General features: G+C 50.1%; 1 protein-coding gene across 1 annotated transcript in view; it reads right to left on the bottom strand.

Annotated features, from left to right (window-relative positions):
- The window catches only part of CEMIP (cell migration inducing protein, hyaluronan binding), a 68,035-nt gene that overhangs the window by 15,736 nt on the left and 25,380 nt on the right, over positions 1-26,919 (bottom strand). Inside the window, exons 11-21 of the mRNA XM_010843236.1 lie at positions 23,399-23,574; positions 22,069-22,278; positions 15,692-15,897; positions 14,857-14,926; positions 13,415-13,543; positions 10,860-10,945; positions 9,717-9,848; positions 8,467-8,502; positions 8,231-8,386; positions 4,701-4,881; positions 3,218-3,433 (exon numbers count right to left, since the gene is read on the bottom strand). Of these exons, the coding sequence (XP_010841538.1) occupies positions 3,218-3,433; positions 4,701-4,881; positions 8,231-8,386; positions 8,467-8,502; positions 9,717-9,848; positions 10,860-10,945; positions 13,415-13,543; positions 14,857-14,926; positions 15,692-15,897; positions 22,069-22,278; positions 23,399-23,574 (1,598 nt within the window). The remainder of the gene's footprint in view (positions 1-3,217; positions 3,434-4,700; positions 4,882-8,230; positions 8,387-8,466; positions 8,503-9,716; positions 9,849-10,859; positions 10,946-13,414; positions 13,544-14,856; positions 14,927-15,691; positions 15,898-22,068; positions 22,279-23,398; positions 23,575-26,919) is intronic.

Below are 26,919 nucleotides of genomic sequence, written 5' to 3'. Positions count from 1 at the left end.
GAGTACAGGGTTGAACTCTGCATGAAACTGCAAATTCCCACTGGCTATCTCTTTTACATATGGTAGTGTATATGTTTCAATGCTACTCTGTCAATGCATCCCACTCTCTCTGGAAAGGAGAATATTAATAATAATTAGCCGGTAGTGGATTCTGATAACCTCCAAGCTTGGTCAGCCCTTTTCTGCAGAAGATGAACAATGTATCAGTAAGAAAGGGTGGGAAGGAAGCTCAAGATCAAGGCTCCCTCCACACGGAATGTCTCGGCCCTGAATCAGGGATGCTCTCACTTTCAGAGTGCGGCTGCAAGGCATAAGGGTCTGGTCACCCTTTAATTATGTGGGTCATGACTCCCGTCTATCAGCTCCCTTCCGACCACACTTCCCTTCTGAGCTGCCCTGGACCATGATGTCATCTGCTCACTCCCGGAGCATCAGACCCCTTGTCCTGCCCACACACACGGCAGCCCGTTGGCGTGGACCATTGCACAGGTCCGCCTCCCCTGCAGGGCACCGGGGCAGGCCTGAGGAAGTCTCGCAGTGGGGAAGGGGGTGCCCTTCCAGGCTCCATCAGCCGTCTCCACTGGGTTTGTAGCATGGCCTGGCACTCCTTCCACACGCCTCTGTCAGGATTTCCCAGTCTCTGCGGCAACTCTTTCCAACCTGATTGCTCTCTGCAGACCCCCTGGCTCAGGCCCACTCTCTACCCCTTCAGTGCATCACCTCCTCTTCTACTGTGGAAAGAAACACCCTGGACCTCCCTGATCCTGGCCCCTTCTTCCTCTGTTCCCTTCTCCTGCTAACGCCAGCCCCTCCTGCCTCTGCTGGAATCTATTCCCAGCACAGCCCTGCCCCCGGGGCCTACCTTGCGCCAGCATGGCCCTTTCCCTAGCTCCCTGCTCTGTCTCTCCCCAGATATCAAACCACCTTACCGCCTTTGGCACTTCTCTTTTCTTTCTTTTTTGATTTTAGTTCCCCGACCAGGGAATGAACCCGGGCCTTTGGCAGTGAGAGTGCAGAGTGTTCCCCACCGGACCTCTAGGAAGTCCCCCTTTAGGTCTCTCCTAACGCCCACCCCAATGCTGGCCTCCACAGTGGTGGTAACTGCCTGCCTGTGGGGTGGTGGTGAAGACTTCCTCATCCCTACATGTTCCTACCCCGAGTGGGGCCCCCAGGCTCACCACCCTCCTCATCTTACAGCTCTTTGTCTCCTTGGAGACGTTTCTTTTGCTCATCCAGTCCTGGTTATTCCTCCACATAACATTAATATAGTCACCAATATTTTCACATTCTGGGCACTTTCCTTGCCTGCTGCCCACGTGGCCACTGGGCACTGGAAATGTGGGCAGTGTGGCCGAGACCCCAGATTTTAAATTTCATTTTAATTAATTTAAATTTCAAAAGTGGTGTAAGAGAGTTTTCCCTGAAACACAGCTTTATTGTTTTGGTAGGACTAGCTTTGACTTTAACTGTAGAAAATTTGAAAGCAAACTGAATGGGCTACAAGCATCAGATATGCAGAAAATTTGAAGACTTGGGACAGGGGGAAAAAATGAATGTAAAATGCCTCATTAATGATTTTTATGCTGATTACATGTTGAGATGATAGCATTTTGAATATATTGAGTTAAATAGAGTCTATTATTAAAATAGATTTTACTCATTTATTTTTCCTTTTTAATGTAACTCCTGGAATATTTGAGCTCATGTGCCTGTATTATATTTCTGGTGGAGAGGATTGGCGAGGCACTTACATGCTCACTAAGAGAGTTCAACTATTATCCTGATTTTACATATAAGAAAACAGAGGCTTCAGGAGTTTAGGTAGCTTGCCCAAGGTCACATAGTAAGTGCAGGACCTGACCTCTATTTACAAAGTGTTTTCACTTGGGCTTTTTGAAAATCCTATTGGGTGGGGAGAAAAAATAAAAAGAATAAAGAATGGCACAATTTCATTCCTTTTTATGACAGTATTATTTTATTGTGTATATATATCACATCTTCCTTATCCATTCCTCTGTTGACGGACACTTAGATTACTTCCATGTCCTGACTATTGTAAATAGTGCTGTAATGAACATTGGGGTGCATGTATCTTTTTGAATTATGGTTTTCTCCACTTATATGCCCAGGAGTGGGACTTCTGGGTCATACAGTAGTTCTATTTTTAGTTTTTTGAGGAACCTCCATACTGTTCTTTGTAATAGCTGTACCAATTTATATTTCCACCAACAGAGTAAGAGGGTTCCCTTTTCTCCATACCCTCTTCAGAATTTATTGTTTGTAGATGTTTTGGTGATGAATTGGGAGAGTGGGATTGACATATATACACTATGTATAAAATAGATAACTAATGAGAACCTACTGTAAGCACTGCTGCTGCTGCTAAGTCGCTTCAGTCATGTCTGACTCTGTGCGACCCCAGAGACGGCAGCCCACCAGGCTCCCCCGTCCCTGGGATTCTCCAGGCAAGAACACTGGAGTGGGTTGCCATTTCCTTCTCCAATGCATAAAAGTGAAAAGTCAAAGTGAAGTCGCTCAGCCATGTCCGACTCTTAGCGACCTCATGGACTGCAGCCTACCAGGCTCCTCCGTCCATGGGATTTTCCAGGCAAGAGTGCTGGAGTGGGGTGCCATTGCCTTCTCTGACTGTAAGCACAGGGAGCTCTATTTGATGCTCTGTAGTGACTAAAATGGGAAGAAAATCTAAAAAAGAGGGGATATATGTATACGTATAGCTGATTCACTCTGCTGTACAGCAGAAACTAAGACAACATTGTAAAGTAACTATACTCTAATAAAATTTTTTAAAAAAAGAATAAAGAAGCCTATAGGGCTTTCCTGGTGGCTCAGTGGTAAAGAATCTGCCTGCCAATGCAGGGGACACAGGTTTGACCCCTGGTCCGGGAATATCCCACAAGAACTAAGCCCGTGCGCCACAACTACTGAAGCCTGCACTCTAGAGCCCTTGCTCTGCAGCAAGAGAAGCCACCACAGGGAGAAGCCTGGGCACCGCAACTAGAGAGCAGGCCCTGCTCGCCTCAACTAAGGAAAAGCCTGTGCACAGCAACAGAGACCCAGCACAGCCAAAAACAAACAAATAAATAAAATGATTTGTTCAAAAAGAAGAAGCCCATGTCTCTTTCTGGCCTGGCTCAATGCTTGTCCCACGAATAGATGACCGTGATCCCGAGGAGGCGCACCCCGCATCCCCACCCACCTGTGCGTAGCGCCCGCTGCAGATGGCGCCTCTCCAATCCGGAACGTTGATGCAGTCTGGGTGCCGGACCAGCCAGTTGTCGTCCTTGGTGAGGTAGGAGCCGGGGTACTCAGACACGGAGCCGTCCACATCGTGGAACACCGATGTCTTATCCCCGTCCATGTCCAGCTGGTTGAACCAGGGCCCGGGCTCCCCAAAGAAAACTCTGGAAGTAATCTGAACAGAAACCAGGAAAGTGAGGCTGGACCAGAAGGTGGAGGGTTGGGGGTAGTGGCCATCAGCGGGCCAGGGTGAAGTTCCCGATTTCGTTCCCGATTTCTGCTGATGCTACCAACCAGCCAATGCAGAGAGGCTCCGGGGTAGTGCAGGAAACCACATGGCTGACCCTTCAGACAGAGCCAGAAAGACAGCCAAACGTCTGCTGTGCTTCGGCCCTCAGGCCAGCATGCGGTTTTGGCCTCTACTCACTGGAGGGCTGGCTGCTGTGTGCAACCCCAGAGAGTACTATGACACGTGGCTCAAAGACTGAAGGCGGCGGGGAGGTGGGCAGAGGAGTGTGTGTGTGACAGAGACAGAGAGGAAATGAGGTTGAGGTGGTGGTGAGTGTTTGCATGAGAAAGTATTACATATATATAACACACACACACACATGTCAGGGGGATATGTGTGAGCGAGGATGTGTATGTGAGTGTGTGGGGGTGTGTGTGGGTGAGTGTACACTGTGTTGTAGGAAGGCAGTCTTTCAACATGAGCCCTTGGAGAGTTCCATGACTGAACTCTTTCAGGCCTCCAATGGCCTGAGTAAAGAAATTAAGTAACTTGAATTTCACATCTTTTCCCTCAGCTGCCAGGAACTGGGCAGACAGGCAAAGGGCAGGAGCAGGGGGAGGAGGAGGGGGAGGTCTGGGAATGCTGTAACCCAGAGAAAATGTTCCCGGAGCCCTGGACCTGCCCGTCTCAGGGGCAGCCCTCCATCCTTACCACCTCAGCCCCGGCTCCTAATTTGCTGCCGCCCAGGGCCAGGAGGGCCCTGTTTATGTTTCAGTCTCCAGGAGAGATTAAACAGAGCTTCTTCTGCAAAGATTCCTTCAGAAACTGCTGGGTTTTATTTTTAGATTAATTGTGCCAACTGAAGTGGCCCAGTCACCAGACTGTAGAGGTTGAACCCAAGATCCTTGGAGGAACAGAGCCTCAGAACCCTGAGGGCAGCGGAAAGTTCCTGCCAAGGCTTGGGTGGGTTTTGCACAGGCTGAGGGCAGGCGGGCATTCACCCAGACTTGACCTGTGGGGCAACCTCCACTTGTACTTTTCCAGTTTGGCTGCAGACAGGCCTGAGACGTGGCCTGACCTGCTTGGAGGAGGATGTTCAACCCCTGTGGTGGTGGCAACGGCTCAGACTCCAGGCCCCTGGGGACTCGTGAATCACTGGCCGAGTCTGGGTTTGCTGGGAGACCTCCCCGGGTAAGGGGGGAGGCCCACTCACCGGGACATCCTCAAAGGCGATGTTGGTGACGTTGTTGTGGGGGCAGCTCTGCCAGGCGTTGTTCAGACGGAAGGCCAGGGCGCTGGTATGCCGGCCCTCCAGGGCTGCGAACTTGCGGAAAGTGCAGTTCTGGATGTTGATGGGGCCGTCATAGAACTGAATGCCTCGGATGGGAAAATTCCTGTGGAGTGAAGGGAGTCAGCTGTCAGGCTGATGGCCATGTCGGGCTGCCATGTTGTTGCACCCTCCAAGGTGGATGGTAATGATGGGTAAATCATTCCTCATTCCTACTCCACCTCCCCAAACTGCCCCTATAACACAATATGATTGATTCATTAATTCATTCACTAAGAAAGCATTTATGGATACAGTATGCATGCATCTGTGCTCAGTTGTATCCGACTCTTTATGACCCCATGGACTATATAGGCTGCCAGGCTCCTCTGTCCATGGGATTCTCCAGGCAAGAATACTGGAATGGGGAGCCATTCCCTTCTCCATGGGATCTTCCTGACCCAGGCATGGAACCCACATCTCCTGCATTGCCAGGCAGATTCTTTACTGTTGAGCCACTGGTACACATGAATAAATGATTGCTGGATGAATTATTAGATGGATGGATGGATGTCTAATTGCTGGCTTGAGGTTTGGGGGATGTTCTGGACAGACATTTCTCCAAATCTTTCCATCCTATCAAGAGTCATTGGATAAATACGGTGAATATTCTTGGAGAGTGCCAATATCAATATCATGTCCCTCGGGAGAGTACAGCCATTAGTCATTATCCCCTTAGTTTTAGTTGCTATAACAATTTAATTAGATTAATCCCCAGATGAGTTTCCTCTCTGTGAGTAAGCCTTTTGATGGACAGGGTGCTGGGTTTGGGAAACAAGGGAGAGGGAGGACACAGAACGGAAGGTGATAGTGAAATAGGAGAGTAACTTCAATGTGATATTTCAAGCACCCTTAGAAGAGAGGGCAGGACCCACGGGGAGGGCAAGCCTGTGAGTTGGCAGAGGACCTCAAGAAAGTCCTGGTACCCAGGAGGCAGGGAAAGATGGAGTAAAAGGCAAAAGGCTTGGAGCTGGAGGTAGGAGGGGCTGTGGGAGAACTAGTGACTCAGAAATTCTGCCTCGGGTCCAGCAGGGGGACACAAGATGCCTCTCTCCTTTGCCACAGACTCCTGAACAGGGTGTGGAAAACACAGGCCTATGATGGCTGAGCTGATCCATCTTGGGCCTGGCCCCGAATCTAGACTTGCTCATTCTTCAAGCCTGATTTTTATGCTTTTACTGGTATCTCTACTTCAGGGGGTCTTCCCTGGTGGCTCAGTGGTAAAGAATCCACATGCCAAAGCAGGAGACATGGGTTCGATCCCTGGGAGGGAAAGATCCCCTGGAGAAGGGAATGGCAACACACTCCAGTATTCTTGCCTGAGAAATTCCACAGACAGAGGAGGCTGGCGGGCTACGGTCCATGGGGCTGCAAAGAGTTGGACATGACTGAGCGACTAAACAACAGCAACAACTACTTTGGGCCAGGACCCTCTCTTTCCACAGTAAACATAAAGAAGGAAGGGCAGAGAAAGGAAAACAAAGCAGAAAAGGGGGTCTGTCCATGGGGAGAGGCCACATTTCAGCTGTCCCCATCTCCAGAGCTGGGGTCCCCTCATCCAGACATGTTCCTCCAAGGAAGGGCCTGGTCATGCCAGTCTTGGCAACGTGCCTTCAGGACACCGTGTGCCAAGGACTTCTGGTATTTCTGTATCTTTCTGTTTGTAATTGATTAATGTCATCGCCTTGAATCGTGTTCTCATGGAGCAGCTCCGTGCATCTTTCCATTTAAGGTATTTTAGGGGCAGCCCATTCTGACTAGCTCTATATTTAAACTATGTGCTTACTTATACTGGGACCCCAACCCAGGCCTATATAGGAGGGATCCCCCACGATTCGGTCTGCATAGTCCTGGGCTCCTGCTCTCAAATGCAGTTGGAGGAACCTGCCCGAGTCTGACCAAGCTGTCAGGCTTCCATAAACAAACTCACCTCTGGAAGTCATCAGGACATTCTGGCCCTGGGAGGCTGGGAACCCTCAGCGTGGAAACCCAAATATGCAGACCCAGAGTTGCTTGTAAAAATGATCTGAAGGGATTGCTACATCGCTTAGGCTAGACAGAAACAAGGGCTTCTAGATCACTCATGCCCAAGGAGACTGTGGGTCTATCCTCACAGTCTTTTCAAAGATGCCCATCCCTCTAGGGCTGGGGGCTTAGGCCTGGGTCCCACCTGTAGGAGCAGGAAGGATAAATTCCTGAGAAAAAGGAGAAGGCTTGGGGCCAGGGCAGGAAGGGCCGATCTTAGCCCTCTGCTGCTTGTGGCTCAGCGGCTCGCTATCTGGCTTGAATTCACGTCTGAGCAGAAACACCATCCTCACCGCTGACTCAGCCTGCAGTTTTCCGAGGAATTAAGCAAGTCCCTCTGCTCTGCTAGCTCATCACCTCTCCAAGTCACCCCCCGCCACCGCCCCCACCACCTGGTTATCATCCAGTGACAGAGAGCCTCTGACCCCCTCCCCAGGACAGCTGTGCTACTCTGCTGTTTAACAGAACTTATGGCTAGAAAATTCTTTCCCGCACAAAACCAATTCTGACTCTTAGGCACACATAGGGTGAGTTTCATCTTCTAAGTGCATGGCAGGTTGTGTGACAGCATCTCCCATGCTGTTCACCCAAGTCTGGTCCCATCTTCTGCTTGAAGATCCCTATCTCTATGTGATGTGACTGTAGGCTGGGTTGCCCTCTGAGTTACTCCTCTTCAAGTGCTTAGGGCTGACTATCCTCACACCACTGTCAGGGGTGGGTGTCAGGAGTGGGCTGTCCGAGGAGAAAGGAGGCCAGGGTCACCCATCCTGGACACTAAATTCCCAAGGATGTGGCTCAGAACCACATTATGTGTTTTGACAGCTGTGCTCTGCTGTTGACTCCCTTTCAACACAGTTTTTTGACTTCTGTCTCTCATTCTAGATTTTACCCCTCTTCTGGTTAATTGCAATTGTTTCCATGATTTCTCTGACCAGTAGAGGACAGAGGAATTCACAGTCAACAGGTAGACATCACATACTAGCATCTTTCCTTCCACTGCTGTCATTTAAGTTAAGCCACAAGTCCCTTGGACAGCAGGGAGATCAAATCAGTCAATCTTAAAGGAAATCAACCCTGAATATTCATTGGAAGGACTGATGCTGAAGCTGAAGCTCCAATACTTTGGCCACCTGACATGAAGAGCCAGTTCACTGGAAAAAGACCCTGATGCTGGGAAAGATTGAAGGCAGAAGGAGAAGGGGCAACAGAGAATGAGATGGTTGGATGGCATCACCAACTCAATGGACGTGAGTTTGAGCAAACTCCAGGAGATAGGGAAGGATAAGAGAGCCTGGTGTGCTGCAGTACATGAGGTCACAAAGAATTGGACACAACTGCATGACTGAACAACAACAGGCAGAACAAGGACGCTGCCTCATTTGCAAACCTACTGGCCTATGGGGAGGGTCCTTCCACTGTGGTCCAAGCCACCGGGACCCCAGATCCTGTTGTCCATCATCTCTGTGCCAACGTTGCCACTCTCGCCGACAAACAAGCTGTTCTTGATCTCCTGCTTGGAGCCATCATCATAGGGGAAGGTTCCACCACTGCAGAGAGAAGATGTCTGAGATGAGATGTCCGGAGACAGCATCCCATAGGAGTCAGGGGCGAGGACCACTGCTCTTACCTGGCCAAGGTCAGGCCGATGCCATTGTCAGCAAACCTGGGGACAAGAGCAGACAGTCAGACAAGAGCATCTCAGGCTTAACACACATAAAAGAGAGAGAGGTGCTATCATGCATCTAAGCCTGTTCCATGTCCCACATGCGCATTTTCAGTGAAGCCCTCACTGTACTTCCTTCTCCTCCGGGTGTGTGTGTGTGTTCATATGCTCAGCTATATCCGACTCTTTGTGACCCCATGGTCTGCAGCCTGCTGGCCTCCTCTGTCCCTGGGATTCTCCAGGCAAGAATACTGGAGTGGGTAGCCATGCCCTCCTCCAGGGGACCTTTCTGACCCAGGGATCAAATTTGCATCTCTCAAGTCTCCTGCATTGGCAGGGGGGTTCATTACCACTAGCGCCACCTGGGAAGCCCATGTCTCCTTTAAATCAATCACAATAAAATGGGGAAATACACCTATTTCCCATGTATAGTTTCTGGTGTCCCTTTTATTTTGCCAAGTGGCATGTGGGATCTTAGTTCCCTGACCGGGGATCAAACCCACGTCCCATGCATTGCAAGGTAGATTCTTAACCCCTGGAATACCAGGATAGTCCATGGTCTCCCACTTTTAACACCAAAGGCAGACCAGGAGGACATTTTCCATTTCTCCTTTAGAGGAAACCCCAACTCAGCTGCCTGTCCCTCTGGTTCTTGTCCAGTGTGGCCATAGCTGTCCACAGGGACCTTCTATCAGAGCTCGGGGTTCCCTGTCTTCTTTCTCTGGGCTTGGAGTTTGATGCATTGCTATTTGAAGTTCCAGTTCAACTGCTCACCTTGCAGGAAATTCACTCAACAGAGCCTCAGTGTACTATGTCTAAGACGGAGATAAGGATTTATATCTCCGAGAAACATGGTAAGAAATAAATGTGACTAAGGATCCAGCACATAGGACGTGCCTAGAATGTGCTGGTTTCCTTTTCCTTCCTTCCTCCTGCTGACTGGTGATAGGAATGATTTTGTGACCTAGAGCCAAGCCCAGTGACTATTTGGGGATAGTCATGACCCACAGCTGCTGACATGGTGGACAGAAGCCACATGCTGCCTCTAGCAGGCTTTCTGGGCCACTGCCTGCTGCCCTTCCATGTCCCTGCCTGGCTGGGCAGCCAGAAGGTCAAACACTGGTCTGTCTGGACTCCTCTATCTTGCTCGTGTCTGTCTCCCACCCGGGTGAGGTGGGGAGGAACGTGGTCTCCATACTGTGCCCATGCCTCACCTGCAGCTGTCCAACCACACGTCCCCGCCACGCAGCCAGGCCCCGTGATCTTGGTTCTTGTAGGCGGTGAAGTGTTTGATGATGGCTGGCTCCCGGGGCTTCAGTGGGTCGGCGTCCTGGTGGGGGCTGTATCTGGAACACACCATGGGGAGGCACAGGTGACCGAGTTGTTGGGGAAGGGGTACTCTTGAACTGACTGCCCTTCTGGGTGGTGGTGAGCTTCTCTCTGCTCTCGGTGCCCAGAAGACTCGGGCTAAAGAGCAATCAACCTGCCCAGCCTGGGCTCTGCAATGAGTTTTCTGAGCCTGACACCAACGTCAGAGGTCTTCTCTTCAGGCGCCAGCCCCATGCAGCCTACAGACATGTCGCTTCTCTTGTTCATCATCGCCACTGAGGACTGCTCCCCTCAACCCTGGCCCCAAGGTGGGGTCAAAGCCCCAGAGAAAGTTCAGACAACCAGTCCTAACCCTGGCACTTGATGCAGACCAGGAAGGGGAGTCTGAGGTGCCCTGCTCTCTACTCCCCAGGGAGTAACCTTGACCTCGTGCCTTTTCTGGGCTGCTACATCTTAGCCACCAGATGGAGCGCTGAGCCTGGATGTTCCTGACATCCAGGCCAGCAAACGTCTTCCACGGGGAGCATCCTGTCACTGGTGTTGCCTACTCTCGACAGAGAGCGAGCACCTTGGTCTGTTCAAAGGGTACAGATCTTCCTAACTACCCCGAGGTTTGGACAGCACATTTTAAAAGCAGCTCCTGGCCTTGGGCTGCGCTCCAGATGTATGTATAGGTACAACCTCAATGTTTCTTCCTATTAAATTGATGGCAAAATTCCTCCCTTCTTTTCTCTTCTCTTCACCTTTTATATCCCAGCCCTGTTAACTTATTAAAAAGTAGGTATTGGATTTTGCTGATTTTTCTAGAAACCTCTTGAAATTTCTTTTTCCTTACAACTGCTAAGGCCTTGACCCTGACTCAGATTTGGCCCCACTCAGTTTTTCCCATAAAGTACCTCCAGTAGCTAGCTCCATGGACACAGAACGTGCCGAAAGATACTTGAAGGATGAATGAGTGAGTGGATGAAGGGAGTAGGGCTGAGTCCAGAAGTTCCTGTGGAGTGCATGGACTCCCCAGGGTTGATTACCTGGCAGAGATGATGGAGAGGAAGGGCCGCTTGTCCTTGGCAGAGGCCTGGGTGGTTTTGACCCCGTTGTCTATGATCATGCCAGCCTGGGGAGAGGGAACATTTAGGGACACATTATTGTGGACCACAGGCTGCAGGCATCTTCTCACACCCAGCCTCACAGTGTACTCTTGAATGCTCCAGTAAAACCAGCTTTGCTCTCAGACTGTATTAATAGAGATAGGGGGGTCTGCAGTGAGGGAGGTGAAGAACATGGATTGCTCTGCACGGCTCAAGTCAAATCTGGAATAAGGTGCTGTTGCTGAGGTATAGATGAGGATGCCAAGGTTTAGATGGGGTTAAGTATTTTGTCCAAGGACATATAGCTAAGTCCATTACCAGAATTCACACTGCTTTGGGCAGTTATAAGCCCAGGTCCCAAATTAAAGATAATAGATATGCTGTCTTGGGAAATGTGTCTGCAGTGATGCAAAGAAAATGCTGAGCTTAAGCTTTGTCTTTACCTTGGAGCAGGGGTCTTTGATCCTCCCCCAGTTTTGTCTCAGTTTTTGTCTGACTCAAGGAAAAAAATCTCACTTTCTTATTTGGCCCCCAAGGTGTCCAGTTTGTCAGCCACAGGTGAGCGTGAGTCTGGGCAGCTGAACAAGGCTGTCCAGGGTAGCTCTGTCCAGTCTACCCTCAGGGCTGGATTCCCTCAGCCTGTTAGGAAGGTTTGAATGCATCATCTCCTCTTTATATAACTGAGGACGCTGGCTACTGTGATCTTCAGCTGGCGTGTAATTAAGCAGTGGGGAGGTGAATGAGTCAGGAGAAGTGGGGCTCCATCCTCAGCACTTCCCTCATGAGTGTGACCTTGGGTAAATCCCGTCACCTCTGGGGCTTCAGTTGCAGCCTCTGTAAGATGGGCTGATGACACTGAGGTCCTGCTGTGAGGACCAAGTAGGATAGGCCAGGTGAAGAGCCCGGGGCAGAGCCCTCACACGGTGACATGGGGCCAGGGCTCACTGGGAGCCAGCACCATGCGCAGGGCCCCTCCCTGGCTCAGGCCCCAGAATCCATCCAGCTCAAGGGTCCTCTTTGTCCCCTTCCCTCCCTGCCGCCTTCCTCAGGGCCCGTCCCTCCCTCTGTGCCCAGGAGTCCTGGCTACCCTCTTCCCTCGAGTATTCCTCTCCTTTCCAACCTCCCCCAACATCAGGGTCCTGTGTGGCCCAGCCCCGCTCATGGGGAGGCTTCTCGAGGAAGGAGTAGTGACAAGCGGCCAACAGTTGTCTCTCCACAGCTCCTCTTCCCCCACAGAGATGTGCTCCCTAAGCCTGTTCTGCAGAGAGATGGCTCTCCTAGGCCTGCAGCAGCCTCAGAAAAACCCACCTGGAGCTTGTGCTAATTCCCTCACCTCTGTCCAGGTGGCACTGTTACCCTCCCTGCCTCCACTCTCTATCCAGGGAAGCTCGTCTTTCTTGGCTTCTAGGACATGACACTGCCCAGGGTTCTCCCTCTGCCCACATGGCCTTGCCCTCCTCTCAGGACCCCTTTCCCCACCCCACCTCCCAGAAGCACAGGGCTGTTCTGAGATGATTTCTTTACATTTCTCTCTAGTTGAATCTCTTCTTTTGACCCTGAATGCATCCATTCCCCGCTAAGGGTCTCAGTTTCCTCCATCGGCACCACTAGGAAGAGGACCAGAAGACCAGCCTTGACATTCCAGACTCTTTCTGTAGATGCACTGTTCCTGAATCCTCAAGGCCACCTCTGACCCCATTGCAGCAGCTCCGGTCCCAGCCCTGCTCCCAGACTCCATTCCTGAGTGACCATGACTCTGGTCTTGATGTTGTCCTTGTTGGGGGTCCTGGGCACCCTTGAGACCCCAGTCCCTTCCCCAGCACCTTGCTTGGGGCTGGACTGACAGAACTGTTGTTGTTCATTTGCTAAGTAAATAAACTCTTTGAGGCTCCATGGACTGCAGCCCGCCAGGCTCCTCTGTCCATGGGATTTCCCAGGCAAGAACACTGGAGTGGGGTGCCATTTCCTTACACACGGAACTACTGATGAGTAAATGAAGATGACAGGAAAATTCTGTTTCCACTTGTCTCTTTAGTGCTGTATACCAATGGAAACAAAGTGAACAGAGGAAAGGATGCTGATGCTGCCTCAATCTTTTCTCCAGGACCGGGTACTTAACTCCTTTAGCTCATAGGACCTGGCTTTTCACACTTATCACTGCTCCCATCCCCACCATGTGTGCTGCAAAGTCAAACTCAGGTGCCCCAAGCAGGGGCCGCCAGGAGGAGCAGGCTGAGTGGTGGTGCTTCCTGCCTCTCCTTTTGGTTCCGACCAGTTGCCAGGTGGAGGCCAAGGCAGGAAGAGCCCCAGGAGAGCCTTGCTAAGGACAGCCAGGACCAGAAGGCCATGGAAGGCCTCTTTGTGTCCTTCAAGTCCAAGGCTAGGAGTGCACTTGCTCCCGGCTGTCACCAGAGGCAGTTTGGGCTCTAACCCCATGCGGGCCTAGGAAGACTGACCAATGGGCTGGCGGGGAGGCGCAGTCTGGAAGCACTTACCCGATAGTTGGAGTGTGCTCGGTTGTTAAGGAATTTCCCCAGTGGAATGTGCTCTGAATAGCCCGGGGAGTACATGCCGGCCGAGGGGCCTGTTGGGACGTGGTGAAAAATGAACCAGAATCCAGTTTCCTGGTGGAAGAGGACACAGGGGGAAAGGCACAGAATTCAGCACCAGGGAGCTTCTTGTGGGGGTAACTGTATGGCCCAGACTTGGGGTGAGCCTAGTGCTATCACCTAAATGGCCCCACCCCCAAACACACCTGCAGGAAACAGTGAAAAGTATGAGGCAAATATATTTTGCGGGCGCGCGGGGTAGAGTGGGGTGGGAGTTCCATGCTGACTGTTAAAACCCTTCGTGGGGTCCTACTGTATCAGCCATGGGAAACAAATGGCTGGATTTCAGAGCGACCTTGGGGTCCATCGCCATCCCTTCTCCCAACACAGAACACGAGGGTTGCCTGAGCTTCTTTATTAGCTTTTCCCTTTTATTCTGCAGACATGGAAGCTGAGGCCCAGAGACAGCAGCTGACCTGCTTAGGACCCCCAGGAAGGTAAGCAGTACAGAGGGTTGGGTCAGAGGCAGGCAGGGTAGACAGAAGGCCATATTTGGACCCTCTGCCTGTCCCTGCTTGACCTTCCATCCCAACAGCTGGTAGGTCATAGCACAAATCTCATAGGGTTGATACAAGGTTGATAAATTACTGGAGTTTATGGGATTTCCCTGGTGGTTCAGAGGTTAAGACTCTGCCCTCCCAATGCAGGGAGCACAGATCCAATCCTTGGATGGGTAACTAAGATCCCACATGCTGCATGATGTGGCCAAAAATAAATAAAAATAAATAAATTTGAACACACAGTAACACAAAATAATTTTTTTAATTATTATTTTAAATTATTATTAAAGTGTGAAAACAATTTTAAGTTATTGGAGCTTAGAACACTGATACGCCAGGCATCTAACAATGAGTTATTGATCACATTAGCTATGATTATCAGTGTGACAAAGGGCCAGAGGCATCACTTAAAACCGAGTCCACCTGGACTTCCCTGGTGGTCCAGTGATTAAGAATCCGCCTGCCAATGCAGGAGACACAGATTTGATTCCTGGTCTGGGAGCTAAGATCCCACATGCTTCAGGGCAACTAAACCTCTGTGCCACAACTATCTAGAGCCTGTGTCCCGCAATAAGAGAAGTCACTGCAATGAGAAGCCCTCACACCACAGCTAGAGAAAGCCCATGCACAGCAATGAAGACCCACTGCAGCCAAAACTAGAAAAAGAAAACCAAGTCCATCTGCTTCCCCAGCTGGCCCTTCCCTCCTCACCCTGCTCCTGTCTGTGTAGATGTCTAGACTGGGGCTCAAGGCACACATATTCCACATGCCGGACCTGGCCATTTCCTCTCCCCCAGCCCCACCCAGGGCAGGGATGTTTCTGCTCACCTCGGATCCCGCAGCAGCACAGTTTATGAGGTTGTTGTTGGGATTGGCCATCCAGAAGGTAGACACAGCACTGTGGGCAGGGGCAGAGATGGAGTGGCATCAGACGGAGGGCCACTGGCTCCTGTTCTGCCGCCGGGGTGGAGGGGTGCCCCAGGTCAAGGGCTCTAATGAAGTTTTGAGGAGCCTCTTAGCAGTGATTTGAGAAGCTCTTGATTTGTTGATCTGAAGCCTAATTTTCTCGTTAAAGTGGTGTGCATTTACACCCCTAACATGCTCAGAATTTGAATGGAGTCTGGCTCTTGATGGTAGAAGCAAGTTTGTGGGTTAAATCTGAGATGGATCCTAGAATAAATGGAAATAAGGGGAACCCAGGAAAGTGGCTGTTTCTAAGGGAGAGACCCTGGACTCAGAAGGGTGATCGCATAGGAAGCTCTGTTTCTCTGTCTCTCTGACTGTCTCTCTCTGTCTCTCTCTGACTCTCTCTGTCTCTCTCTCTCTGACTATTTCGGTCTCCGACTTTGTTCTGACTCATGTCCAGAAGCACACTGGGCAGCTGGTACCCATGTGTACAGGCTGTGGGTGCCGAGGTGGCAGCCTGCTTCCTCTCCTCAAAGGAGCCCTGTGTGTCACCCGGAAAAACCCAAGGATGAGAACAGTGGTCTCTCTGGACAAGACTGATGCCTGGGAGGCCCAGTGAGAAGGGAGAATAGAAAACACACTGTACCTGAGCAGCTGAGAGCCTCAGGTGGTTAAGGCTGCAAGGTCCGAGCCACACAGGAGCCCAGGACTGAGGAGTCACAGGCTGGGTGGGAAGTTGCGTGAGGGAGATGCTTACTTGCAGTCCTGCCGGGGCTTGGGGATGTACCCCGGGTAGGAGTCCTCCGTGATCGTCTTGCACATCTTGCTGTCGCGGTCAGAGGGGAGGAGGGTTCCAGACTTGACGAGGAGGCCGAGACAGTGGTCAAAGGTGTTGCGCTCTTCCGGCCCATCTTCCGTGAAGAAGCAGTGGCCCAAAGAGTTATAGCCTACAACATCCTTGACCTGCCGGGGTCAAGACAGGGGACAGGTCACCCAGCATCACCACTCATTTGCTCATTCATCCATTCCACACACACGCACAGCCTCAGGTGCCACCAGGCTCTGAGAGGGGCACTGGGCATTTGAAGATGGACCAGACATGGGTGTTGGGCTTGGGGAGGGTGGGTCAGGCAACAGAGCTGGATTTTAAAGTCCCTTCCAGCTGGGGTGTTGTGACCGAGGCTTTTCCTGGGGTGGGGAAAAGGACGAGAGGTTAGAATTGGCCCAAGAGGAGACTGTGGACGAGGTCCTGTGAGCCTAACCTGGTGAGGACACAGCGAGTATAGTGCTTACGAGGACTTAGAGGATTTCACCAAGAGGTCCCCCAGAAACGGCGGTGGGGAGAGTGCCACCTGGGGACAGCACCTGAGCCAGGCCAGGTGGGCTTATCGTAGTAAGACTGGCTCCTCACTCTGCCCTCATCCATCGACCCAAGCGAGCTTTGAAGCCCACAATCCATATCAAGCCTCATTTGCAGAAAGCCAAAAAGGTTCGCAAACTCCAGCTCTTCAATATCCTACTTGGAATCACAGAGTCAGGGGGCTAAGCCTAGAAACCACTTGAAAACATGGAGAGGCCTAGGGTACAGTCTCTCAGACAAGTCTTTCAAGCTCTTTCCAGCACACTCTCCCCACTTCACAATGAAGGAGTCCAGCTCCAGGATCTCCAAGGTCCCTCTGGGTCTGAATCTCAATGAACCTCTGAGAGCTAGAGGGTCCTCAGAGGGCCTCTGGGCAGAGCTGTACCATCTTGACTCTGCTCACCAGCATCCCTGACAAATTGGCATCCCGTTCAGTTGAATGGCCCAGACGAGATACTGGCTATCTCCCAAGGTGCCCTGTCCACAGTGGGGTGTGAGGATGGCAGGAAATACCTCACTACCTTGACTGAGATCTTCCATCTCCATCCCTGCCCCCGGGTCCTGACTGCCCAATGACATCACCCAACCAGGGAAACTCTTGCTCCCCTAAGACATCATTCAATGACATCTTCAACCTGATGCTGCAATAGGCCCTGGAAAAAATTCATCTATCACCCCCAAACAACTCCCCCTCCAGCACTGCTACCATTCAAGAGGTAATCCTGTATATTATGGGATGTTCAGCAACATCACTGGCCCCTACCCACTAGATGCCAGCAGAACCTTCTCAGCTGTGACAACCAGAAATATCTCCAGACATTCATTTCCAAGTATCCTATTGGGATAGGCTTCCCCAGTGATTCAGATGGTACAGAATCCGCCTGCAATGCAGAAGACATGGGTTTGATCCCTGCATTGGGAAGATCCCCTGGAGAAGAAAATGGCAACTGACTCCAGTATTCATGCCTGGAGAATCCCATGGACAGAGGAGCCAGACGGGCCACAGTCCAAGGAGTCAAACAGTCGAACATGACTTAGCGACTAAACAACAATTCCATTGGGAAAGGGAAGTGACAAAATTGCCCCTGCCTGAGAAGCACTAATCCAGGGTAAACACCTCACTTCCCTCCGAAGTCTCTTTTACGATAAATCTTACCTACTCCCCCAACTCCCACGCAGCCCTGCTCTAGAAGCATCCAGAACTAGGACCCTTCATGTCCCAGCACTGGCCTGGGTGCTTATACCTTTTAATCTTGCTGAAATCTTACATAATTCAATAATGATATTTTTTCTTTTAGAAATGAGGAAAATGAGACTGAGAAAGGTTGAGTGATTTGCCCAAGGTCATGCAACCCACATGTGTGAAACCAGGGCTGAAACCCCAGTTTTCTGTGTCCATTCACCTGTAAGGGTGGGTCACAAGCACAGCTGCCCTGTGCCAGGCAGGCTCTCTGTTCTCTCAAACAAGTATCACCTCCTTGATCTTTGATAATAGGCAAGGGCGTGGTCTTGAATGCTATTCAGTCCCTCAATAAGCATTTTAGCCAATACCAAGGTCATGCAATGGGACTGCTTCCTTTCCTCCTAGTGAGCAATGCAAGTTTCTTATAAATAGCCTGGGCAGACAAGCCTGGGAGGAAGAGGTGAGAAAGCATGGGCTGCTCATCCTGGCAGGGACACCTGAGAGCGAGTTCAATGCCTTCACTTTACAGAGGAGGACACTGAGGCCAGAGGAGGGTGGTGGAGCCATGTTCAGACCCGGGGCCTCCTGCCTGCCGCCCACAGTTCCTCTTAAGTCCCATACACCCAGTTGCCCGTTGTCTGGATCATACTTTGGTTGTCATCCTTTGAATCCGAGTGAATAATGAATACATTCTTATTCTAACAAATGCCTGAAAAAGAAATTCCCTCCTCTTGAGTTGTGCTCTGGAGAGAAAAATCCTTATTGAAAGGAATAAAAATAACTCCTATTTGCTGGGTGTGAATTACTTTGCATATATTATCTCATCCAATTCTCATCCAAACTACTATTCCCTTTCGACCAATGACACCGAGACTTAGAAAGTTGCCCAAGTCCCTTCTCTTGCAAGGACGGATGGAGACTCACTTCTCCATCTGTCTGATCTAAACTTTGTGTATGAACCAGTTCTCAACAGCACCAGACAAAAAAACACTCCTGTCTTGTGTTGCATTTCTTTCTTTTCTTTAGGAGTGGGGTGAAGTAGCATATAGAGTTAAGAGAGCAATGTGATAAGGTAGAAGAAAGCCCTGGGCTGGGAGTGGAAGACACAGGTTCAACTTTGGCTTCACCACAGACTTGCTGTGTGATTTGTGAGTGTCCTTAGGGAGACTTTTGAAATCCCTTCCAGCCCTAACGCTGGATGACTGTTCTTCCTTAGAACAGTTCCTAGAATTAAGACACTTGAACTGTGGTATGGCTTGAGATGGGTACATATAGACAGATGACAGATAGATATGTAGGTAGATAGATAGATATTGTTGTCCCGTCTCTCAGTCGTGTCTGACTCTGTGACCCCATGGGCTGCAGCATGCCAGGTTTCCCTGTCCTTCACTCAAACTCATGTTCATCGAGTCGGTGATGCCATCCAACCACCTCATCTTCTGTCATCCCCTTCTCCTCCTGCCCTCAATCTTCCCTGCATCAGGGTCTTTTTCAGTGAGTCGGCTCTTTGCTTCAGGTGGTTAAAGTACTGGAGCTTCAGCTTCAGCATCAGCCCTTCCAAGGAGTATCCAGGGTTGATTTCCTGTAGGATTGACTGGTTTGATCTCCTTGCAGTCCAAGGGGCTCTCTGATAGACAGCAAGGAGCTGGATAAATAGACACACACACATGGACATGTGGTGTACCCACCGAATCCTCATGTTTGCTATCCGGAGGCAATGTGTACACTCCTGGCCATTCTCTTGCCCAAACTGCATTTTCCCTTTGTTCTTCTGGATAGCTTCCCTCATGATTAAGATCATGAAAGTGATTCCTGACAGCCATTTTAAGTCTTCCAACTGTTGTGGAGTCTAGGCATGAGATTTTGAGGGGTAAAATTCCTTAGCTCTTAGGAACTGCTTCAGTTAGAATGACCATGTAGTTTATTGTCTCAACCAGGACATTTTTGAGAGTGAAAGTGGGAACTATTAATACCAATTAACTATCAACTATTAAATATAATTAATAATTATTGAGTTAATAATTATATTAACATAACTACTAATTAACTATTATTTATTAGTAATTAATTTAGGGACAACAGGTGTAAACTGGAACTGTTTGATGCAAATCAGGGCATAGGGTCACCCCAACTATGAAGACTTCCTCCTGCAACCTGCATACAGTATGAAAAGGAAATGACTGAAACAAATACAAATAGGGGGAGTGGATGGGATGCACTGGGAGAGTGGGATTGACAAATAAATACTACTATGTATAAAACAGATTCATGCTGATATATGGCAAAAGCCATCACAATATTGTACAGTAATTATCCTGCAATTAAAACCAATTAATTAATTTAAAAAAACAGATAACTAATGAGAACCTACTGCATAGCTCAGGGAACTCTACTCAGTGCTCTGTGGTGATCTAAATGAGAAGGAAATTCAAAACAGAGGGGACATATGTGTATGTATAGCTGATTCACTTTGCTGTATAGCAGAAACGAACACAACATTGTAAACCAACTATACGCCAATAAAAATTAATTTAAAATATAAAACAAATTCAAACAGAATTTTTTGTATACCTGATTCCGCCTTCTAGGGTAAGTATGATATAATTCGTCTTAGAGAGAAACTTGGCCATAAGTATGACCTTATTAAAAGGAAGACTGTAATTTCTGAGCTTTTGCCATTTCTGCCTCCTCTTTTTTTTTTTTTTTTGAGCTGCTAAGGAAAAGAGCTTTGGAGTAGGCGGTGATTTGTTTTGCAGCCTGTGTTAATGAGCTTTTGAAAATGCAAATATAAGTTGGAAAAGGAAACCGAGAACTCAGTCATTCTGCCTAATGAGGAAAAGAGTGAGTTTCTAAGGAGGCCCGGGACAGGTGGGGGAGGGCACTGCAGGACCTCCACAACCAGGTAGAGGGAAGGAGGGCTTGAGAAGAAAAACCAGTCTCTCCATTTCCAGTTGATGTCTGTGCTGATCTGTGATGCACACTCCTCAACACCCCACCTCAGCCCATCTCCTTCCCACTCTGCCAGGAGAAGCCCTAGCCTCTGAACCTTTGGGGAAAAACAGGGCCAAGGGTCTGTTTTCTTCATTTGGGCTCAGGAGGGAAGGAGAAATGAGAGCAGCTCATGAATCAAGAAATGAGTAAGGGACTTCCCTGGTGGTCCAGTGGTTAAGAATCTGCCTGCCAGTGCATGAGCCACGAGTTTGATTCCTTATTCAAGGAGATCCCACTTCCCCTGGCTTCTCCAGTTTTCGTCTCCCTGGAGATGCCCCCTTGCAGCACTGCCCTGATAGAAGCCCCTGACAGCGGCCCTCCAGCCCCACCCACAGCACTTTCCGTGCTCTGACCACCCCTACTCCACGTGAGTCTGTTTCCCACACGAGGCTTAGAGGGGGTGAGCAACTTGCCCAAGGTCCATAGCTCACCACCTGTGGACCAAGCCCGTTTAGGCTATGCCCCCAAACCCATGCTGTCCCCTTTATACTGATGAGTGGCCCTGCTAGGAGAATTTACTATAATGTACTAGGAAGTGGTGGGCATGGTGTAAACCAGAGTAAAGCCCACCTTGGGGCAGGGGTGCTATGACTTTGCCCCAGTCCATTGTGGCCAGGCAGGAATGTGGGTCTAGTGTTGCCAATTCAGCCTACTTCTCAAAGGAAGCCAAGAATCCAAGATTTTATGTGAAATCTCTCCATTTTCAAGTGATGAAAACTCATTCAACTGTTTCTTTAAACACTTAAGCCAAAAAACACACATCTGGCCACTGGGTTCAGTTTGCTGGGTGCCATTTTGTGACATCCGGTTTAAAAGTTCACAGAGGATGTGAGTTTGGTCCATTGAAAGAAAGTTCCATTTCATGAAAAATTATCAAATATTTCTCTAAACATGATACAAGCCAAACAAAACACAAACTGGATTCAGCATGCAGGTGCCATTTTGTAACATCCAGCTTTAAAATTATGGAGGATGTAAGCTGAGTTCACTTAAAGAAGGATCAACTGAGTGTAAAAATTATCTGTGCAAATCAGGACAAGCCACACACACACACACACACACACACACACACACACACACACCCGCACACACCAACTTACTAATGAAGGCATTTCCCCCAGTGCTTATTGCTCTGAAGACACTTGGTTCAACAGAAGAAAAGGGGAAAGGCCCCTCTCCTGCCACCGCTGCAAGCCTGTCAGGCAGGCTTGGCATGACCCCTGCCTCATTTGCAGTTAAACAGATTCATCATGACACACAGTCATGGAATGATCCTTGGGCAAACCAAGGAGCAGAAGAGCTAGACTCCCTGTGACCACTGAGTGCTCACCCATCTCTGTAGCTTGGTGCCCTTTAGCAAGGATACACCCTTATTTTCTCCTTTTTTGGTGGGTTACCTCTTCTCAATTGATATTGTTCTCAGACCTGAGCCAAGGATGGTTCCACACCCAATGGCCTGGGACCAAGTGACTAGATCTAAAACATCCAACCATTGCTAACGATCCCTGGGCCCAGCAGTAAGCAGATTGGCATCAGGGAGGGAAATGAAGGAGATGAAGGGGCTCTGGATCCCTTGCTACCCTGGGAAGAAAGTGCTTACCAACAAGCCATTGGAGCCGTGGACAGTGACACAGCGGGAGAATGTGTGATGGATGGAGAGATCCTTGACATATGTGGGCGGGTCGTAGCCCCCCTTTTCATCCACGTCTCCTGCCAGGTGGAAGTGGATTGGGTACTGACCAATCAGCTGCTGGCCCATGTGCTTCAGCTCCACGCCCTCCAGGTGTGCGGCCTTGAATCCCAGTGCAAACTGAGAGAGCAGAGCCCAGAGTCAGAAGGGGTCCATGGGGTTGCTCCCTGATCCCCCTCGCTGGTGCCCACATTTCAGAAATGCACATACACATGTTGTCCTCAGAATGTTTCACTGAGCCCCACCTCAGGGACTCAGTAAATCAAAGACATTCTCTGCAAATGGATTGAGATGCCTGACTCTTCCTACCTCACTGGAGACAGGGTGCTGCTGATAATATAGTGATGTGCAGGGCAATGGATTGTGTGGGATCAAGAGGTGCAGCGGGAATGTGCAGTGGCTGAGGTTTGCCTCAACCTTCTTTTCCTGCCTCCTAAGCTACTGAGCATAATGAGAAAAGGGTAACCCTGAGATAACCTGGGGGACGCTAGCAAGAAGTGTGCCCTAGGAGGGTTAGGGAGTCCAAGAGAGAATGGACCCTGGGGCAGTAACAGCCCAAGTTGTGGTCCACCATCTGAGGCCCTCTCCTGGCTGGGGGAAGGGAAAGCTGAGCTTGGGGTCTTCATCAGCCCGTGACTCTAGTAGTGTGTGTGTGAGCTGTAGGGTGTTCCACACTCTTATGTCATAGTACACTCAGAGCCATTCCTACACATTTCAAAGGACCCACTTGATCACAATGAATGTCTATACTCCAGGAACTCACCATGAAAGCACAGTTCAAAAACAACTCCTGCCCCAGGTTGAGCTCTGCTAACTTCTACTAGGGAAGGATGACTTCAGGACATGCTAACCATTCCTTCCAAAAACAGGTTAGGGTTAAATGCCCCTTAAATGCCCCTTCTTTTATAAAGTCCTCAGGGTTAACTAATGAAGAAAGGGAATGAAAGCCATGATTGAAAATTGAAAACCATGAAAGCAGGAAGCACAATGTGATGGGTGCCATGTGCCTGGGGAGTAGGAGATGTTCCTTGTCATCTCTCTCATCCGCAAGTACTGACAGATGGAATTGCACACCAGTGGATAATACACAAGACTCCTCCAGCTTCCAGAGAGTACCCCTCTCTTGATCCTACCCGTTGCCTCCCAATCCCTTCCCTACTAAGCACCCCTACCCTCAGGATGGCATCATGCAAATCCTCCTGGTTGGGTTGACGGACTCTGCCAGGTAGATTCGTCATACCTTGATGTGGCCCCCAAAGGTGTCGAAGTCAAAGAAGTTGCAGAGGTGGTTGCTGTAGGGGTAGCACTCGGCCTCCATCTCCCCCATCACCACGATGTTCCGGCTCAGGAGTCCCACCTCGGCACGCATGTCCACACCGTCAATCTCCTCCCCGATGTGCAGGTACATCGGCTTGCCTAGGGCAGAAGAAGGGAAGCAGGGAGCATCAGAGGTGCTGCCTGAATCTACTGTGCCCAGGACCCACCAGGTGCTTTCACTGCTTCTGTGGTACCTGGGGTTGTCCATGACCCTGACCCCCATTTTATAGAAGAATGAAGCCCAGGGAGATGAAATTACTTGCCTGGATGAAGAGCCAGACATAAATGCTCACATCTGAAGCCCATGGTAGACATGGCTATTTGTCCCCTAATTCCTACCCTCTTTCTGCTTATCAGTACTAGAAACTTCTATTTTAGCTGATGCAAGACTCCCCGGGACAACCATACTCCCTAGCCTCCCTGCAGGTCAGCGTGGTCAGAGGCAATGCGTGCACCGTGCAGGTGGCTCCCGCTCTCCCCTGGGGCTGAGATGTGGGCGCTGGTGGTGGGCCATCCTTGCCTATGTGAGAATATACCCTGGAGATGGCACAGCAACCAGAAGGAAGAAACCTGGGCTGTGGATGATCCCACAGAACTCACGCCCAAACTGCCTACCAGTTGGGTTTCTTACAGACACAAGACAAACCCCCTCTTCAAAGCCGCTGTGGTAAAGCCTAGCATGCTGCAGTCCATGGGGTTGCAAAGAGTCGGACTAGACCGAGAGACTGAACAACAACAAAAACAACAGGCTGCCTTTAAATTTAGCTCGTCCCTGAGACTGCTGACCTGGCTCCTAGGTGCTGTCTCTTTCTTCTGAGGATGTAATTATAGACAGCAACAGTCTCTTGTGCTGATTTGCAGCCCGAACCATACCACGGACACTGCTTGGCTTTCACTGTGACCTTGACTAGAGCAGCAGGGCACAGAGCTCGGCCCCTCGATACCACTGGTGCCCACATGCAAAGGCTGTGGTTGTACTGAGCCCCGAGTTGCACCCACTGACAGTAACCTCACCCTGCCCTCTCATCCAGGGGGAGGGCTGGCTCCTCTGTCCAGTCCTTCACCTAGCTCACATCCCATGGGTGGGTCTGTACTTTTTCAAAGGATGTTTATTGCCTTGGATTTCTGCAGACTCAGGGAGGCGGTGGTTTCTTTGAAGCATCTCAGTTCAAGATGCGAGACCAGTGCCTGGCAAAGCTGAGAAAATATTCCCTTTGGAATTGGTATTCGCCTCCTCTGGCTACAGAAACAACTGACCACAAATTTAGTGGTTTAAGACAACAGAAATTTCTTATTCTTTTTTGGTCATGCCATGTGGCATGTGAGATCTTAGTCCCCCAACCAGGGATGAAACTCATGCCCGCTGCAGTGGAAGCATGGAGTCCTAACCACTGGACTGTCAGGGAAATCCAAAGACAACAGAAATGTCTGACAGTCCTGGAGTTCAGAAGTTCAAAATCCATTCCACCAGGTTACAGTCAGAAGTCGACAGTGCTGGTTCTGTTGGGAGGCTCCAGGAAGAGTTCGCTCCTGGCCTTTTGCAGATCCAGACAGTGGTCAATGTTCCTGGGTTGCTGTTCAGTCACTCAGTCGTGTCTGATTCTTTGTGACCCCCTGGACTGCAACACGCCAGGCTTCCCTGCCTTTCACTATCTCCTGGAATTTGCTCAAGCTCATGTCCATTGAGTCGGTGATGTCATTCAATCATCTCATCCTCATCGACTTCTTCTGCCTTCAATCTTTCCCTCTGACTCTGACATTCCTATATCTCTCTTTTAAGGACCATTTTGGGCTTCCCTGGTGGCTCGGTGGTAAAGAACCCACCTCCAGTGCAAGAGACGTGGGTTCAGGCTCTGGCCTGGGGAAGATACCACATGCTGCGGACCAACTAAGCCCGTGTTTCACACCTACTGAGCCTGGGCTCTAGAGGCGCTGCTGCTGCCAAGTCACTTCAGTCGTGTCCGACTCTGTGTGACCCCATAGACGGCAGCCCACCAGGCTCCCCCATCCCTGGGATTCTCCGGGCAAGGACACTGGAGTGGGTTGCCATTTCCTTCTCCAATGCATGAAAGTGAAAAGTGAAAGTGAAGTCGCTCAGTCGTGTCCGACCCTCAGCGACCCCATGGATTGCAGCCTACCAGGCTCCTCTGTCCATGGGATTCTCTGGGCAGGAGTACTGGAGTGGGGTGCCATTGCCTTCTCAGAGGCGGGAAAACTGCAACTACTGAGCCCAAGTGCTGTAACTACTGAAGCCCACACACCCGAGAACCCATGCTCCGCAACAAAAGAAGCCACTGCAATAAGAAGCTTCTGCATTGCAACTGCAACTAGAGAGTTGCCCTGCTCACCACAACTAGAGAAAAGCTCATGCAGCAATGAAGACCCAGCACAGCCAAAATTAATAACTAAATACTTTAAGGACCCTTTTGATTTCACCAAGCCCACCCAGATAATCCAGGCTTACCTCCCATCTCATGAGCCTTAACTTAAGGACATCAACCAAGTCCCTTCTGCCACCAAGGTAATATTCGCACACAGCTCCAAGGAGCACAGCATCCTGCCCAGCCGCCCGCAGGATGAACAGAGTAAAACCCAGACTCTTGTGGGCTTATCCACCATCACTCCCTCACAGCCCTTTCTGCTCCAGCCAGACCTCACCACCCATCCTACCCACAGCGAGCCTCTGCTTTTTACATCTTAGAGATTTTACCTAAGCTGCTCTCTCTGGCCAGGACAGCCTCCTCCCTTTGTCCATGAAGCAAATCACTTTGTTCCTCATGATCTAGCTCCTTTTCAGTGAAGTCTTCCCCGACCATCCTCAACATCAGCCTTCACATCTTGGGGTCCCCACAGCGCTCGACAGAGCCAAGAAACCAGGCCATGCATCCCCAGGTTTCCAACCACCCCTCAGAGTGTATGCATTTCAGAGTTCAGGGGGCTCCTCTCGATTTGTCAGCATCCACTTTAAAATATGGTGTGTCCAGGGACTTCCCTGGTGGTCCAGTGGTTAAGACTCTGTGCTTCCAATACAGGGGGAGCGGGTTAGAGTCAGGGAACTAAGATCCCACATCTTGAGTGGCGTGGCCAAAAAAAAAAAATGATGTGGAGACAGTATGGGAACAAGAGGTTTCTGTTCCTGGGGGTGGCCAGAGGGCCCTCCTCAGGAATTCAGTCTCAACACAACTGGAGGGGAGAGACAGTGGATGGGGAGGACTGTGGCTCAGGAGCCAGGCTGTCCGGGTCAGAATCTGACTCAGATCATTGCTGTGGATCCCTGAACACGTCATTTAAGCTTCCTGAACCTCAGACTCCTTATCTATACAATGGAGACAATCATAGCACACATCTCCAAACGCAGAGATAGTTGTGAAATGAATTAATCCAGGGAATGTGCCCGGAACAGCCCTGGGCACATGGTAGGGGGCTAGTGCTCCCACCATTGGC

The sequence above is a fragment of the Bison bison genome, unplaced genomic scaffold (genome assembly GCF_000754665.1).
Source record: "Bison bison bison isolate TAMUID 2011002044 unplaced genomic scaffold, Bison_UMD1.0 scf7180017864181, whole genome shotgun sequence".
Classification (NCBI taxonomy): Eukaryota; Metazoa; Chordata; class Mammalia; order Artiodactyla; family Bovidae; genus Bison; species Bison bison.
The sequence above is the reverse complement of the archived record's forward strand: the minus strand, read 5'-3'. Positions and strand labels throughout refer to the sequence as shown.